At 32.1% G+C, this 20,033-nt stretch overlaps 1 protein-coding gene across 5 annotated transcripts in view; it reads right to left on the bottom strand.

The window, feature by feature from the left end:
- The window catches only part of CASK (peripheral plasma membrane protein CASK), a 624,590-nt gene that overhangs the window by 573,896 nt on the left and 30,661 nt on the right, over positions 1 to 20,033 (bottom strand). For all 5 annotated transcript variants that reach the window (XM_074185376.1, XM_074185387.1, XM_074185391.1 and 2 more), the window contains exon 3: positions 114 to 219. In XM_074185376.1, the coding sequence (XP_074041477.1) occupies positions 114 to 219 (106 nt within the window). The remainder of the gene's footprint in view (positions 1 to 113; positions 220 to 20,033) is intronic.

Raw genomic sequence — 20,033 nt, 5'->3', positions numbered from 1 at the left:
TAACGTTACGAACTCCTGATCTAGCCAATACAAAAAATGTTTGAAATATTATTGTGGTGAATCAAGATGAACAAATATTTCATCAGTGAAACATCAAATCAATGCATACTTACTATTCGAATACCATATACAGCATTCCCTCCGATGAATATGTCTCTAATAATTCTACGATGTGTGGATGTTTGAGCATATGACATATTGTTGCTTCGCGTTTCAAATCTGAAACAAAAAGAAATAATATAAGGGTGATGATGCGAATGGTACAGAGTCCCTTGACCATCAACATTGTTTAACAATAGGTAATTTCATAAGTAAATCACAAAAATAAATATATTTTGGACACGACTATATAGAGGAGGATTATAATAGCAAAATATTTGAATGAGCGTAGAAAAATAGTTATTAATGTACAAGGGAAAAAAGTATTAGATTTTAGCTCGAGGGCGCAAAGCGGAGGGAGACAAAAAACCGAGAGCTAAAATCTAATGTTTTTCCCGTGTATAATACACAATTTTTTTCTGTGATGGGAAAAACGACGATTCAATATTGAAAAAAACATATTATTACAATATGTTAAAGTCAGAAAATTATCGACGTGAAATTTGAATATTTAAACAGATAGGCTGTTGTACTTATAGCGTTGCTAGGAAACCAATTAATAGAAAATCAAATTTCTGTCAATTAAATTTTATTAAAACAACGATAAAAATAAAATGAAAACAACAAAAAAAATTAATTGGCGCTCCGAGGCCACTTCATTGATTGCTTTTTCAGCTGCAGGAAAACCCGGAATGCTGCAGGTTTTCCTGGAGATCTGAAGATCTTGATCTAAGAATGTCCTCTCTCTTATAAAAAAAATGTAGGGCGTCACAAAAATTATTGCCAAATTATCGCGGAAAATTTATGAAACCGCGCATTCAAGATTCATGGAATGGAAGATGAAGAAGACATGCAGATCTTTCTCGGAGACGGTGTTATTGGCTTATTTATCGGAACTGGCACATCAACAAAAGCCATCAACAGTGTGGTCGAATTATTCAATTATTAAAAGTATGTTACAATCCAATAATAATGTAGACATTTCAAAATACTCCAAACTAGTTACATTTCTGAAACAAAATGGGAAAGGTTACACGCCCAAGAAAGGTGCGATATACAGGCTGATTCACGGTGGATGGCACATTAGACGTTTCTGGTGAACCAGACAACGGATCACTTTGAAAATTTAATGGAGGGCATATTCGGACATTCTCTAGCCAACTAAAATATTTTCGACAATGCGGTGTTGCCGCTTCTATTAGAAAGCAGTAGCAACTTTGATTTTTCAAATGGAACACTCTGTATATAATATCATTTTTGGAATCTCCAACAATTGCCCGACAACTTTTCTTGATAGTTCCCTATACCTATCTGTTACCGTTTTCGAAATAAAAATTAATTTCAATTTTTTTCTTCGAAAATCATGACTTCTATAAATGCCGATATCTTTTAGTTAAGAAGTACTATGATATCGAAATTTGGTTTGGACACTTCCCACACGTCAGCCAAATCTCCGTTACTTCAATACAGGGTGGTAAAAAAATACAGTTTTTTCGTTTGCTTGAAAAAGTTGCTGAAATTTGATTATTTTAAATGGAACACCCTGTATATTATTGAAAATTCGGAAAGCTGCTGAAATTTGCTTTCTTTCTATGTATATCATACCTATACCTAACTAGTCAAGTTTCGGACTTATGAACATTTATTTGTGAAAATGTCCCTTCAGAATGGTATTTCCATTCGGTATTTGGTAAGCAGGCCATGATTACTATTTGACAGTAGCGTTGTGACATTCTCCTAATAATATCGACATTTTCGTCACTTCAAAAGTTGCAAATACCTTCAAAACGATGGAACAAAACTATTCAAACGAAGTTCTTATGAATTTGTTTATTATTTTTGGACAGTGTGACAAAATTATCAGCAGAACATGTAGAAAGTTCAATGAAATGTATCCGAATCTACCGCCAATGAACCTCAAGAAATTTATACGAATTCAGAACAATTTCAATATGTTCGGATAAACTTTAAAAAAGCACCAAGAAACTTGAAATTGGAAATATTGATATGAATAATTATAAAAAAGTAAAACAATCATGTGGAATATTTCAAAATATGTTCGAATCGCTGGCCGTTCACTTCCAAGCACTTTAAAATGCGGGTGTTAACTGCTTTCATGGTGGCAGATCTGATTTCATTGGGATCTAAATCTTCAAATGTTTGGGCAATCCTTTCTAACAATTCATCTCTCGAACGCACGGGTATTTTGTAAACTTTTTCTTTAAACATTCCCCACAAATAAAAATCTAATGGATTAAGATCGGGCGATCTCGCTGGCCAATTCCATGGTCCCAAGCGCCTCATCCACCGATCGTCAAATAGTCTATCCAGTTCTGCGCTCACTTCTCTTGTGCAATGTGCAGGAGCTCCGTCTAGTTGGTACCAACAGTTTCAATAATCTTCGAGTGGCAGATTATCCACGAAACTGTCTACAGTATTCTCCAAAATATTCAGGTAGCTGAATCCAGCTTCTTCTGTGACGTGAGGATTTTCACTGGACCAATAATGACGATTTTTTCTATTGAAAATCCCTTCTCTCGAAAATTTCGATTCATCAGTCCAAATAATTTTATTTAAAAAAAGTGGATCTTCTTGAATGCGTGTCAACAACATTTCACAAAATTCTACTCTCTGTTGAGGATCTTGAGGCTTCATTGCTTGAATTTTGGTGAATTTATAATCATGCATTTTATGTCTTCGCAAGATTCTTTGAACCGATGAATATTTTATACCCAAATCTTCTTCAGCACTTCTTATCGATGACTCGAGAAATGCGTGAAAATATGCTAAGACATTAATTAATCTGGTTGTCTTCGAAAGTTACGGGTCGAGGCAAGTTTCTTGGTGCTTTTAAAGTTGATCCAAATGCATTGAAATTGTTCTGAATTCGTATAAATTTCTTGAGGTTCATTGGCGGTAGATTCGGATACATTTCATTGAACTTTCTACATGTTCTGCTGATAATTTTGTCACACTGTCCAAAAATAATAAACAAATTCATAAGAACTTCGTTTGAATAGTTTTGTTCCATCGTTTTGAAGGTATTTGCAACTTTTGAAGTGACGAAAATGTCGATATTATTAGGAGAATGTCACAACGCTACTGTCAAATAGTAATCATGGCCTGCTTACCAAATACCGAATGGAAATACCATTCTGAAGGGACATATTCACAAATAAATGTTCATAAGTCCGAAACTTGACTAGTTAGGTATAGGTATGATATACATAGAAAGAAAGCAAATTTCAGCAGCTTTCCGAATTTTCAATAATATACAGGGTGTTCCATTTAAAATAATCAAAATTCAGCAACTTTTTCAAGCAAACGAAAAAACTGTATTTTTTTACCACCCTGTATTGAAGTAACGGAGATTAGGCTGACGTGTGGGAAGTGTCCAAGTATCACCTAACTCCAAACCAAATTTCGATATCATAGTACTTCTTAACTAAAAGATATCGGCATTTTTAGAAGTCATGATTTTCGAAGAAAAAAATTGAAATTAATTTTTATTTCGAAAACGGTAACAGATAGGTATAGGGAAATATCAAGAAAAGTTGTCAGGCAATTGTTGGAGATTCCAAAAATAATATTATATACAGAGTGTTCTATTTGAAAAATCAAAGTTGCTACTGCTTTCTAATAGAAGCGGCAACACCGCATTGTCGAAAATATTTTAGTTGGCTAGAGAATGTCCGAATATGCCCTCCATTAAATTTTCAAAGTGATCCGTTGTCTGGTTCACCAGAAACGTCTAATGTGCCATCCACCGTGAATCAGCCTGTATATGAGTGTACATATTAGTGACTTTTCAAATAATGCTCCCGATGAAGTTTATTTAATGGTCAAGGTTGTTGTTGTATTTGGGATTGCAGGAGCTTGTCGAATTTGTGAAATCAGCCAGGTAACATTAGATGATATTGAATATTCGGGAACGTTACTAATTATGAAACTCAAGCAAACAAAGAAAGATGTAAACAGGATATTTGTAGTTACTGAAGAAAAATATAATTTCAACACAAGAAAATTCGACTGTTGTACCGAATACCGTGAACGGTGTCACCGTTATATATATATATATATATATATATATATATATATATATATATATATATATATATATATATATAATTCGAAGACACAACACTCCAAAAAGGGGGGCAAACCGCGGACACGTGTTTGTGGCTATTGGGCTCATCAGCGTGGTGCAGCCAAGTGTAAACATCGGCAACACTTGTTTGCCGAAAGCAGGAAACAACACAAACGCACGGAGTCAACAACAGGATCCAACCGCACACCGTCCTCACTTCTTTCCCGTGGAAAAAAGTGATTTCATAAAAAGTGGCATTTTGTTACCTGTCATCAGAGATAAAATGTCAAACTTTTTTACAGTCACAGAAAAAAAGCAATTTTTACAAAACATATAGCCAATAACTCACTTATATCACAAGGCAATAGGTACTTATTCGTACGAAGAACTGATGAAAAGAGAGTTTTTGGTGCTGTAGTTGCACAGGAGGATATTCCGTCGGAACATGAAAAAAAAAACAAAAATCTCAACACATTCCCGGAATAAACCGTGATATCTGTTATATGTATTTTTGTAAATTCAGATTGCGTTCAGTCAATAATATTTCGTTCAAATTTTTTTTTACTATTGAATTTTCTACTAAATTATTAGGTACTGAGTAAATTTATTAATAATGGTCGTAATTTCGTAATTTAGTGTATAAGGTAGATGGAGAAGTATATACAAAGAAGTGTTTTTCTGCAAATCTCAGTTAATAGGTTTTATCAAAACAGCAGGAGTTGAAATTAGCAGTGAAAAATTCAAAATCTAATAGCTATATAGGTCACTCTCCTTATGTCCTCTTTCTATCAATAATTCGCATGAAACTCATAACCAATATGCTGACACTGTATTGATTCTTAGTGATATAAATATTGACAGTCTTGAAGTAAATGAACTCAGTGTTTATTATCTTGATATATTAAAAGAATATGGTTATACCTCATCATTGAATGCAAAATAGCTATTTATGATATGAATGTTAAAAGTAAGGTTTTATTTTGTGAGTGAAAAAGTTTGCGAAACGAACGTAGCGAGTTGAGCAAAATAAAACATACTTTCAACACAAATATCATACAAAATTTTTTGTACAACTGTCCTGTTTTTATAATAAAATAGACAAATTTAATATTTATATGGAAACACATTTTTACATCTCTTGTCAGTTAACTATTTTCATGTTACCGCATTTGCCATGAAGTGGCCGTGTCAGGTGAGGCCGAATCACCTGGTTACCAACAAACAGTATTGTTTATAGCTCACGCGTTTTATTTGAAGTCACATTTGAAGTTCTTACTGGTGTTTATGTCTTGCATAATGAAAAACAATAGTGATGAATTGTGTGTTCCTAACGATATTAAAGAGAAGTATGACATCGCATATTTTAATTTTCATAGCTGGTGTAGATTTAAAAACGTCGAAGGAAATAGATTTAAAAACGTCGAAGGAAATTTCAGTGAAACCGTTTTCTTAGCCTATCTAGAAGAGAAATCAAAAATATGGAACTCGCCAACTTTGTGGAGCAAGTTTTCAATGATATAATCGAATGCGCTTTTTAAAAATGAAGTTATTACAAACAAATATCTCAAGGTAATAGCATTCTTAAAGCGGAAAAATGAAAGTTATAGGCCCAAAAAATCAAAAACTCTTACTTTTGAACAAATCCAGAGGTTTATAAATAATAATATAAAAATTGAAGGGGTTATATTTTTAGGAGTGATTAATTTTTTTTTGGGAAAGAAAGTTTTTGGCTTTCTACTACTCCATCTGATACAAAAAAAGGGATGAGAGAATCTTCCAAAGAAAGGAAGGAAGTAATCAATTTGAAACTCTATACATGAATGTGTAGATCATGCAAAGAAGTAACTTTCAGACACAAACTGAAAGAAAGTCCTCCTGAAACAGCTACTTTCATATAAACATTGAATTACACGAAAGAAAATAATTCTTTCGGAACAAATACTTCTATATGAACACTGAATTATACAGAAGATACTTTTCTCTACTCAGTTTGTATTTCAAACATTTGTTGTGGAATAAGAATCAGATATCATTCACATGAGTTCTACTTTGAATGAATGGTAATAAATTGTACTCACATAGAACACTGTCACCCTCACTGGTATACACCGATGTTTCGCCTTAAGACACTTGCCCTAAGGCTCTTCAGTACCAAAAAAAAAATTAATCACTCCTAAAAATATAACCCCTTCAATTTAAATAAGATTCCTCTTGGCTGGGATTAAATCAAATAGGTGAATGAATGTCATTACGATGTCATCGATGACATAAGCAGATCAAGCTTATTCCGTGACATTCAAAATCGTAATTCATGAATGAAGTGTGTGTATTTTCTATAATGTTATCCAATTTGGTACTGAAGAGCCTTAGGGCAAGTGTCTTAAGGCGAAACATCGGTGTATACCAGTGAGGGTGACAGTGTTCCATGTTAGTACAATTTATTGCCATTCATTCAAAGTAGAACTCATGTGAATGATATCTGATTCTTATTCCACAACAAATGTTTGAAATACAAACTGAGTAGAGCAAAGTATCTTCTGTATAATTCAGTGTTCATATAGAAGTATTTGTCTCGAAAGAATTTTTTTCTTTCGTGTAATTCAATGTTTATATGAAAGTAGCTGTTTCAGGAGGACTTTCTTTCAGTTTGTGTCTGAAAATTACTTCTTTGCATGATCTACACATTCATGTATAGAGTTTCAAATTGATTACTTCCTTCCTTTCTTTGGAAGATTCTCTGATCCCTTTTTTTTGTATCAGATGGAGTAGTAGAAAGCCAAAAACTTTCTTTCCCCCAAAAAAAAATATAAAAATATTTGATGATAAAAGTTGTTACTATTTTTGGAATATATGGAGTCTGCCGCCCTAAAGAGCCCTATCATTTATTAATAGAAGAAGATAAATCACTGATTGTTCAAATTCCAAATACAAAAACCAAAACCGGTCTTTTTTTTGCATTGTTGCAAAAAGCATTGACTATTTCAATAAATACGTTGCATTAGGCCCTTCTATTATCCATCATCAACATTTTTTTCTGAAATACTCAAATTATAAATGCAGTGCCAACCCAGTTGGTATAAACACGTTCAAGAATATGTCCTCTACCATTGCTGGGTTTCTGAACCTCTCGGAACCGAAGGAATATACAGGTCACTGTTTTACAAGTTCTTTTGCTTCTTCGCTAGCAGAATCAGGAGCAAATATAACGGATACCTATTAGGAAGCACGGAGGATGGAAGTCTACAACAGTAGCTGAGGGTTACATCGTTCAATCTAGGATATTGCTGAGAGAATAATCCCAACAGCTAGCTCCAGCGTTACAGCATCGTCCTCTTCACTTCAAGAATTAAATGTTAATGCCTATGAAATTATCAACTCAGCTAGTTCAAATATATTACAAAGCTCTTCAACATCACAAGGTATTAATATCAGCAGTTGTTGTAATTGTACATTTTATATTAATGTTCATAAATAATAATAATAATAATAATGTAATTAGTGTATATAATAGATTTGTAATAGAATTTAATTGTATCTAAATCTATTGTTCATAATAAAACTTCCTTGAAAATTGAATGATTATGTTTTGTTTATTGCTATTTGGTAAAAAAATCGTGTTAAAAGTACTTTCAACACTTTAAAAATATTTTTAACACGCTACTCTGTAAACATCATCTTTCAATACTCTTGAGAACCGTTAAAAATGTCACTTTTAATAACAGTTGTACAAAAACATATTTATGTTACGGGTAATGCTAGAAGATGGGGTAAACCTAGGTTCACCCCGGTTGACTTAGTATCACCCAAGCTTTCTGGGTGATGTCCGAATAATAATAAATTTCAGTTTGGGCTTCATCGATATTCACCGAGGTCTACCCAACTTTGGCTGGATAATGTTAGATGTTGCGTCAGTTTTGAGCTGGTGGCACAAAGCACGGAGACATTGCCTAGTTTAGGTTCCGGCGCACTTATACAGGTTACGTTAGGTTTAGCAACTGTTTTAATTTAACTTTTAAATATTCCCAAGATTGGGTTAGGTTAGTTCTTGTTTACATTATAGTTTCACTAACAAAAGTGCGCCGAGAGCTACACTAGGCAATCCGCGCTTCAAAGAAGTGTTCATGCAAAGCTGCAGAAAAATTTTGCAATTCAAAATGCCACAGTTGCCACAAATGCCAATTTTGATCAGTAGTACTTTTGTGAACTAATTGTCATACACAATTTTATTATATTTGTGCAAATGAATGTATCATGTTCCTGCCCGGTATTTGTTTATACTCTTCAAGTGATTATTCGCCTGTGTAGGTTTTATTGATAACAAAAGTTCAAAATGCCCTTTGAATTTTATTTCATTAATGTAGACAAATTTCCATTACCCAGTCAGTATTGGGCAGACCTAAGTGAGTATGGGTAAATCCCGAATTATAATGTATTTTACTTATTATTTGGATTTTACCCAAAAAGCTTGGATAATACTAAGTCAAATCGGGTAAATCTAGGTTTACTTCATCTTCCAGCGTTACCTGTAACATGTAGACGGTGAAACAAAACCCTCAATGACCAACTAGAACAATGCAGCTTTCCCCTTTTGAATTTGTGAATTTTGACAATTAGTTAAAAATCCACTTGTAATTGGAGAAATCCAAAAGTAGGGTTCTTAGATTAATAGTTGGTAATTTTATTATGTCATAGAAGTTAAATATAGTTATTATTTTAGTATTGGCATTGATAATTAAGGTAGAATTTGTTATGTCAGGTACCTTAGGTACCAAAATCACATCGACTGTATCATTGTACATTTAAGTACTTGTTTGTCAAAATGCGTCAGTTCAGTTGCGAATAGTTCAACAAATTAAAACCGGTCGTGAGAAATAAACTTGGAAGTTATTTTGAATAGAACTGGCAGATACTTGATGAAAATCCATATTGAAACTAGTTAATACACTTTAATGTATGATTTTCACTAATAATTTCACAATAATAATATTGTATAGCGAAACACGTGTCGCGGTTTTTGTAAAACCGTTCACAATGATAATCATACTAGTTTTGAAAGTTATTTTGTTTATCCTTCATGAAACAAAGACATTTGTTGATCACATGTTTTTGCGAAGATATCCTGTATCAAATTCAACCTATAATTTTCAAATCAGATTACTTTTTCCAAGTACTCATTTATGATATTCAATCTGAAAAGAATAAGTAAAATGTATTTTTATGTTTAACGGTTTTGTTGAAAAAAAGAAACTAATGATAAAAATAATGTAAAAAAAAGCTAAAAAATAATTCGAAAGGTCCTATGAAGTAGTCACTATATCACTCTCCTCAGTAATTTACGGTATTGATCAGATAAAAAAATAATAAAATCGATGGACGTAGCGTAACCTGAGTAAATATGTAAATACTACGCCCAACGATTTCTTTATTTTTTTATCTGATAACTACTGAACATGGCTGAGGAAAGGGGTTTGATGACAACGACCTAGGACCTTCCGAATAATTGTTTAGCGTTTAGTACATTATTTACATCTTTTTTTTTCAATAGAACCGATTAAACATAATTTTTTTTACCTTATTTTATTTTAAAGGTTATAGTTTATAATTTTGTTACACAATTTTTCTCATTCTGTTTAGTTCATTTAGTACTTCAGTATTACAAAGTTTATTTCCTGACAATTTGTTGCAATCTGCAGCAATCTTAGATTTGCATCTTTTCCAAAGTGTACTACTATTCTCCTACTCAAGCCCTGTCATTTGATACCCATATTGAGGTAGTTGTGAAAAACATGTAATCCGCCATTTTGTAGCTGCGACCATCTTGGATTTACAATGATACGGAATTAAATTGTATTGTCGTCAAAACTAAATGTGTGTACCAAATATCAAATGAATCTGTCAACAGGAAGGGGGTCAAACTTCAATTACCAAATTTGATACAAACAAACAGGGCAAGCTAAATAAAACTGTTTGAATCAAAACAAAAAACGAAATCCGAAATATATTTGAAAACTTATATTAATTTCGATAAACTAAATGCTATCTTTAATAACAAAAATTGGGATGAACTTGGGATGACTAATCTATTACTTGAAAAATCAAAATACTATAAGGATTTGAGCAGTAACACTTTTCATATCGAGAGAAGTGACGTCAAAAGAATTACAATGGTAACAAAAAGTCTAGTAAAGTTATTGAATGTATAAAAATTATGCATACAAAAAAACCCAGGTAATACAGTGATTTTAAACAAGTATAAGAAATATAAAAACATGCTTAGTTGTTCAATAAATAGAGTAAAAACTGATTAGCATTCCCAACAGTCCCAAACACATATGGCAGTTCGTAAAAAACGAAAAAAAAGGTCTGTAAAAATAGAAATTAAATCGGATGGAGTGAAATTATATGGCAGCTTGATAATTTCAGCAAAATTCAAATATTACTAAAGAAATGTAGCTAAAAAACTAAACTATCAAGTGAAATCAAGAAGACAGAAAAAAATTCACAACAAAGAGAGTGAGTAGTCTCATTCATTTGAGGAATATGAAGTTAGAAAGTTTGTTAAAAAGTTGAAGTCCAAAAAAGTACCAGGCATCGATAATATCATAACATATACCTTTAAAAATTGTATTGCACATCTAGTAAAACTCTAGCGTGTATTGCAAATAAGATAATACAATTTGGATACTTTTCCATAAATTTTTGTCGTCAAACCCTTATTCAAGTCAGGAAACAAAACGGAAATGTCAAATTGTCTGCATATATCAAGAATATCAGATGTTTTGAAACAATTCCTAAGTAAAGAACTACTCACCATTGATTTGAAAAAGAAACCATGTATGTACCCTTCACAAGCTACGAATTGAACTCACCCCAATTGACAGAAATCCTGTTTAAACATGGAGATGAGACGAAATTGAAATGGGAGAATTGAAAGTCAGAAGTATATCCTAAATGCCACTTGAAATGGAATATTCAAATTGATAATGTCATAGAAGAGTCGGATATGTTTCCATCTTGAGTATTCAAAAATAATGTACTATGCTGTAATAAAAACTCATCAGGCATTTGGAGACCACACATAAAATGGATTTCAAAGGTAATCACTGAATGATTAGGTTTTTGAAGGCGCTGAAGTACCAGTTATTCACCAGTTAATTGTTTTTCATTTGGGATTACGCTGAGAACAATAAGATAGAAGTGTCATTTATATCTTTCACCAAAGATTCATAATATTTTGACATAATCATTTAAAACACTCATATCGGTATCCCTAAACACGGAAATGGTTAATCAGTAAATCGCCTAATGAAATCCACAGTCTTATAGACCTAAAATATAACTAGCATCATAATAATGATAATAATAATAATAATAATTTTATTCCAGTCAGATCACGATTCAAATGATATTGGAACAGTCAAAAAAAGAGAACACAGCACATGTATATATAAAATCTTGAATAATAGTAGAAATTATAAAGTAATATTCTAATAATTATCACCGGTCATATACCAAAGAGTATATAATACATTTAAAATGCATTGAGGCACCATAGTCACTCAATAAAAAATTCATCTATTTTATAGTAACATTTACTGATTAGAAGCTTTCTCAATTTGTTTTTGAATATTTTGTAATTCCTCTCACTCGCAATATCCTCATGCAGCTTATTGTATAGTTGAACCCCTGTCTAATGGAAGGTGCATTTTCGAACAGGGTTGTTCTATGTTGTGGTATCTGCAAGCGAGTACCGTATCAAGATACGGTACTCGCTTGCACAACTATAATACAAGTATTATAGTTGTGATTATCATCACTTTTCGGGAGGTTACAGAGTTGTAATTTAATTGCCAATAATGATTTCATGATGTATACTTATACATGGCACAGTGAGGATATTGTTTTCAATAAAGTAGAGTTTTCAAGAATCTGTACGTTTAATTCCGAAAATGAGGCGTATTCTCTTTTGTGATATCAGCGATCTTTGAGATGAAACTGCATTACCCCAGACAACTATATTATAGGATATATGGGGATATATGAGGGCATAGTAAATATTATTGATAAGTTGAAGCTTATTGAAGATTTTCTTTATTTGCAGAATGGCATAATACCCACTATATTATAGGTTATAATATTAGGAGACAATCAAAATGTTATATCGTTATTTATTTTGTTAGTTATCAATTTTAAAAAATGTCTACCGATATTTATTAATTTTTAATCCATAGGCAGCAACGGCAATAAAAAATAGAAGTTTAGCAGATATGTATACCTACACTCAAAAAATTTCGTAAATTCTGATCATGAATATCTATCCATAAACTTTCGTTTATGGATAGATATTCATGATCAGAATAAAAATATTTTTGGTCATCATAAACTGTTTATGAGACTTCATATTTTGTACATATCAACTTCATTTACCAATTATGATCTGAATGAAATATAGTTCAGTATTGTCATGAAAAAAAATTCTCGATTGAATGAACACTATTGTTCAAGATATCAATAGTATATTACGTACCAAGTAAGATAAGAAGCCTATTTCCCACAAGCGAAATTGGCCTTATTCCCGAGATGCGTACTATACTTTTCCTACGACTGACCGTAGAAAGAAATGGTACAATATATTTGTTTGAGATTATGGCTTTGAATAGTAAACTCATTCAGTCAGTAAGTCAAAACACAATTGAATGATTTGAAAATTGGGAAGAATATTTTCTTATTAGGGTTAATTTTTGTTATGATTATGAACATTTATAGTAACATTCTAACAAAATTATTCAATGATATTTCGCCGTCAATGTGGGAGGAAGACGGTCGTATTCCGTTTTTTTGAAAATTTGACTAAGCGTGTAATCGGATATTGGGTCCAGACTATGCATAGATACACGTTAGACTTGGACTTGAGATGACTTGTTGAGTTCGTTTTTGGTGGGCTCTGTCTGTTTTCTGTATTCTCAGCCGTCTCTATCTGAAGGAGTGATTTTGAAACACGTTGAAATCGAAGGTAAGTTCAATAGTTTATATAAGTCTGAGGAAAAAACAAGGCTGGGGAATAATTAATTGCTACTCCAATTTAGATAAACCTCAAGTATAGTCGAAGTAATCTTTATTGTGAACACTTGAAGCTATCGGCGCCCTCAAAGGCCAAAAAAACAGCACAAAGAGATAAAGCCGCTGCCAGCTAGTCCACGTGGACTGAAGAATTGGCGGTTCGTATTGGAAGATTTTTACTAACCGAGTTTTATGATTGGCTGAAGAGTCATAAAATTGAATTTTGATGTCATGTTACTGTGACGAATAGAATGCGAGCCGTCGTATTGTCAATGTTCAGTTCAGGAACTGATCGCGATTTGAGTGTTGAAATTCGATATTGGTAGTTATGATTACTCAAAATTTTTGTTATCTGTTTAAAATGTGGCGTTCTTGGACAAGTACTAATAGTAATAACTGGTGAACAATTCGAAAAACAGATACCAGTGAATAAGATTCGGATGCATTTGAATATTGAAACACAGAGAGTATATTTCAATGTATATAAGAATCTACATCTCAAGTTTGGTTCTTTGAAATTATGTGGAGAAAAACTTGAGGACTTCAATGTTGACTATCATAAGAACATGGAAGCTAATATTTTTGAGGAATGGTATGAAAACACATTGATCCCAAATTTGGATGCGTATAGTGTAATAAATAGTTCTTGACAACGCTTCCTATCATTCCATATCACTATTGAAGAGGAAATAAATAACTCTATTCCTTTCCTTGATATGAAATTATTGAGATCAGAACAAAATATTATTATCACTGAATGGTACAGAAAACCAACATCAAGTAATAGATTTATTAATTACCATTCCTATCATACAAATGAAATGAAAATTAAATTAATAAAATCATTAATAAACAGAATCATCAAAATTACCCATCCCTTTTTACGAAACAAAAGTTTATCTAATTTCAGTAAAATTCTGATCCAAAATTCTTATCCTAAATCTTTAGTGAACATAATTTAATTTTGTGAAAGAACAAACAACGTTATACTCTTATGCATATATAAATCGCTCCATATATTCAAGAATTGACACCAAAATTAATTAATGTATTCCGACATGATAACCTCAAAATATCCAAAACAAATATCACTACTATATCTAAATTATACAGTAAACTAAAAGCTCCAATTTCAAATAAACAAAAATCCAATTTAGTATACAAAATTTCTTGTATGGATTGTTCTAAAACATATATAGGACAAACATCTTGACCTCTAAGTAGTCGCATCACTTCACATAAGAGCGACTGTAGACGAAATGTTAATTCTAGTGCATTAACAGAACATATTAATTCGGAGGATCATAAAATGAATTTTGAAAACCCAAATATTTTAGATAGAGAAATCAATAACGAAGAACATTCAATGAATAAAAGAACTGATATTGATAGTCTCATCAAAATTTACACATACCTACTTGAATATGATAAAGAAAATAAAAGATCTAGTAATTCAAGTATTATTCAGAATTTTCCCACTTGACACTGTCAGTCAAATTTAGAACAACTGTCATCATTTCATGTGTTTCGGAGACGATTACTGCCTGCAGTAACACGATGACCGTGTTAGGAATCACACGTTAAAAGGTAAGACCTCGTTAATCCTTAGCTCGACTTCTGAGGGTTGTCGTTCGTAGGGGTCCGACAGCTGGTTAACGGAAAAACAGATTTTTAAACAGAACAGATTTATTTATCAATAAATCACTTCCAAATGGGCTTGTTTCATGCTATGGAAAATGATACTGGTTTGCTTATAGACTGATCGAGTTAAGGGTATATTATACTTATCAAGCCTAATCGGTCCCAAAATCTCTTTATATTTGCAGAAAAAAGAATAATTCGAAAAGCAAGAATTTAAATTGACCGCGTGTCTGTTGACCAATAAAATTGATCATGTATAGAGCGGAGTTGCCAAGTATATTGGTTTTTGATATCCAATCACAGATCTGATGATCCAATTTGACAGACACCATTTTTGTTGTTATTGTTGTCAACTCGGTTGAATACAACAGTTACAATTAACTAATTAAAGTAATTCTACATTACACTATACATATTTTTGCTTCTCTTTTCAGTTCACCATACTACTCCTTAGCAGAGATAAAATAAAAAGTAAATCAAAACTTTCCATCCTTCGATAAAAAACAAAGTCTGAAATGAATGTCATATAAATAAAAGGGGCCTACTGAATATACCACCTACGTTTCAATTTTTCATTCTTCATTTCGGTACCAAATGCAAATTTTTCAAGTAAAATTCATCGATCATTTCAAAATCAACTCTTGGTAAGTTATCGGGAATCAGTTTTAACAAAACTAGGCTCAACATTCATTTTGAAATTATTTTAACAAAAATTCGAAGTTTGTGAAAACCGTTGACATTAGAAAGAGCAGATTATCGCATTCACTACAGAAGGCGCTGGCTGACTGGATGACAATATGGCTAATATACCAGTAACGTTGAATTTCTTATTTTTGGTGGGTATCATGAATGCATAATTGATTTATTTTATTAGGCTTCATGAGCATTCGAAAACCATTCGAAAATACAGCTCGTTTAATTTTATTTAGAATCATATTTTGATATAACTTGTGCTAATCAGTTATCAAGACAAATATTATTGTTCATTTTTATGCTCAATTTGTGGATCCGAGCAATCTTATTATTGTATATTTATTTGTTTGCTGGCTTCATTCTTGAAAAAAATGAATTTATAATTACAGAAAATTTTAATTGATCGTCATTTTCTCCGGAAAATGGAGTACCCATATCACAATTTATTGGTTTATTCGGATCCATTCTGCTTATTTTTGCAACATCGAGTTTCAACTTTTTCTTAGCTGACAGCTCGCGTAGGAACAATTCGTTTTTATAATTGAGTTTAGTTTTTGTGTGTTTTAAAAGTGTTTTAGAGATATATTTGAAGATTACTATGGTGCATTCTTGTGCTGATTTCAATTGTGCGTAAAGACACAAGAAAACAGAAAGCGCATTGGTTTATAGATAAGTTATTTGTTATTTCATATAATGTGTTTAGGTTCCTAAAGGATAAAATGATGAGAAGAAAAATGGGTGAAAGTATTGAAAAGAAAGAACTACAATCCTTCTACGCTTCCAAGACTTTATAGATATCATTTAAAAAGTGACTATAAATGAAATGGAGACGAAAATATTGAATTTAATGACAGTTTTTTATTTCGACTTTCAAATATTTTCTACAGAAAGTATTATCTGGAGTTAATCCTGTTACTAAAATTATGAAACAAGATTAATTGAATTTTATCATATGATTAATGGTATCATTACCTCAAAAGCTTTTGTTGGATCAGTTCGAGTACAATCAATTCTGTCTATACTTGATATCATTCAACCTTCCTCTCAAGTTTTGGAAGATTCAACAGATTATCCAAGCGAGCCTATAATGCTTGAATTTAATAGCTATATTAGAAAGAGTTATGCATGTAGGAATCTTTTTTTGTAATAAATTGCAGTTATACAGATTGAGGATTGTAGAATAAATTGAATATTTGAAATGATTCTTTAATCCAGTTTACTATATTTTTATATTTTCATAACTGTATATTATTAAATAGTGCATAAAATCATAGTTTAGGTAAATATTTTGTGATCTATCGACTTTGTGTACTGATTTTAGATATAGAACTTATTTCCAAACATGATTTATCCTGAACATTTTATTCCATGTGGAGAATTTTTCATTAACTGAAACGTTAACGGGTTCACATACACTTCCATAATTAAATTAATAATTATAGGCTCCGTAAATTTGACGATTTGGCAATGTTGATTATTTCTATTGTTTCTATTGGTCATCGAACAAAAAGCAATAATAGGGTCGTGACGACACCACCCTACCACATTCGATTTTTAATAATTAATTACGGAAAAACTACGGTTTTTAGAGAGATTAAACAAAATGCACTGTTTTTCAATTTGAAATTTCTATCAAGTGAACTATAAACCAAAAATCATGAAATAAGCCCATTCTGTGCAACTTTATCGCCGTTCACAGAGATAAATTACCAAATTAATCGAATCGCGTTCATATTCGTTTTTATGTAAAATGTTTTCAGGTTTTCCCTTCCAATATATTTTGAGTGAAAGGAAAATTGAAAATATGTTATGCCTTATGTACAAAAAAGTATTTGAAAATTGGAAGATTCTTTTTCTCTACTTCAAAAGGGTGCAGAATCTTGCTTCTGATGGTGTAATGAGATTGTTACGGTTTCAAAATCACTTCCTCAATTTTTAGTAAACCCCCAGTAGATTTTATAAAGGAGATAGGGAAAGTCTGTACAATTCCACATAGTTCATAGTTTACTTGAAATGATAAAGACATGATGAAAAAAACGCATCACATAAAAATAATTTATATCATAGGTATCTAGATGACATATTGTGACAAGGTAAGTAAAGGTTAAAGGTAAATTCAGGACACGGCACTCAAGTTCCTGTTGGTATTCAGTAAGTGTTTTTCAGAAAGTGTTTTTTCAGAATGATTCTCAACTCTCCTTTCGAAAGTTGCATACAATTGTATAACAGTGAGTTGTAGAATTTGATGAAGAGATAAGTGAACGACCTCTGAAACAGTGACGTCTTATGACGAGGGACATGCAGTTTATTTTTTGATCTTACATCCAATGAATGTAGCATAGACCTAGGAATCAGTTTATTGTAAAGTGATGTGGGAATTTTGTAACTCAATACTTTGTACACAAAATTGCAAAGATTATAATTAGTACGATTGATCATTGTCAGCCAATTTAATTCTTTGATTTTACTCGAGACATGATCGAATTTTCTTAAAGAATAGACAAGTCTACAACAGTAGTTATGTACTTTCTGTTTCCGATTTAAATCAAATTTACTTAAAAGATTGCTGTACACAATGTCACCATAGTTGAACCGTGATAAGACCAACGACTCAGTGAGAAGTTTCCTGATTGGTCGACTGAAAAAATATCTATTTGAGAGTCCCAAACGATTTTCTAAGCAAATCATTCAAATGCAAATCAAATTTTAGGTCAGAATCAAAAATAATACCTAGGTTTTTAATGGAATTCACAACGGGAAGTATACTGTTCTCAATAGCCCTATTCTTTTTATTACCGAAAAGCATCAAATGGCATTTATTCCTATTCAATTTTAGATTATGTTGCGCAGCTAAATTAGAAATGGTTTGTAGGTAGGAATTGATGAGGTTTTGAATAGTTCCATAGTTGTAGATGTTTAAGTTGGTATACAATTGCGTATCATCTGCATAGGCCTGAACTTTTGAGTGCTTCATATAATTCAAGATGTCACTGGTGTAGATTATGAAGAGTAAAGGTCCTAAGATTGACACTTGAGCCACACCAGAAGTAACATTTCGAGTTGACGACATTTCATTATTATAATATACCGTTTGACAGCGATTCGTTAGATATGAAAATAGTAGCAAGACTAACTCATCCGAGAATCCATAATATTTCAATTTGAAACATAATAGAGAATGATTAATAGTATCAAATGCCTTCGAAAAATCTAAGGCAACTAGAGCTGTCAACTCTTTATTATCAGAGTTTCGAATTATGTCATCTGTAACCTGAACGAGGGCTGCAGATGTACTATACCCACTTCTGAACCCGGCTTGACAATCAGGAATAATATAATTTTCATATAGATATGAACTTACTTGATGATGAATGAGTTTTTGTAATATTTGTGAAAGCGTAGAGAGAATACTTATAGGACGGAGGTCAGTGTAGTTCACTGGGTTCGAAACTTTACTCAAAGGTCTGATAATGGCAATTTTCCATAGATTAGGAAAATAACATTTTTCTAAACAATAATTCAAAATATGAGTGAGAAAATTATCTATAAACGGACTACAATAGTTAATCATATTGATGGATAAACCATCAAAACCAATGGCATTCGATTTGATAGTAGCTAAGACTTCTTTCATTTGATTAACTGAGATGAATTTTAATTTGAACACACTTTCTTGATTTTTTAATTTTGGATATTTATTACTATTGTAGTATTCTAGGAGGTTGTTATCAATATCATCATCAATAAATACTGAAGCAAAATAATTATTGATTTCTTCAGGATTTTGCAAGGGAATTGGTAAATCAGTATTACTTTTTGTATGCCAGGAATATGAAACGAGTCTTCGTATCTTTGCTGGAATCGGCAAATTCACAAAGTTTATTTACGATATCGTCTTTTTTTTTAAATAATGCATCTGTCTTGATTTATCTCAAGGAAAATAGTCAATTATCCACTGTCGTAGGATTTATGTAGGATTTACTCGAAACTTTCAAATTGAAGTTTACCTTGTCGAAGAACTCGGACATCTCAAAAGGCCACACACACTCCATCTCAGGTATGAACAAACATTTTATGTTTTATTGATACGACCTTCTTGCTTGCAAGAAATTATGTTCAGACATGTATGAATTTTTAGGCCTTCATTTTGCATTTGTCTGTTCATTGCTAACTGATAACGCCCTCAAAATCTCCTCAACTTTGAGAATAGCGGTTGACGAATCACCACTTCTTGGACACCTAGATGACTTACGACTGTTAGTAGCGACATAAGAGCGGATGATCGTAAGCCTCATGTTCCTTTTTATCGTTCATTTGGGTCTGAACGGGGCGCATTAACATCACATGAATAGCACTACCAAAACTGTCAGCGCTACTGCGTAACCCACTACATCTAGCTATAAAGTACCTACTTTTACTTAGTTTCGATTATATTAGTTTAGTGTGTTGTGTT

Source organism: Leptinotarsa decemlineata, unplaced genomic scaffold, assembly GCF_025532065.1.
Source record: "Leptinotarsa decemlineata unplaced genomic scaffold, Ldec_3_MD MMD2_P_RNA_scaffold_2, whole genome shotgun sequence".
Lineage (NCBI taxonomy): Eukaryota > Metazoa > Arthropoda > Insecta > Coleoptera > Chrysomelidae > Leptinotarsa > Leptinotarsa decemlineata.
Note: the sequence above shows the minus strand (reverse complement) of the source record. Positions and strands in the feature narration are given on the sequence as shown.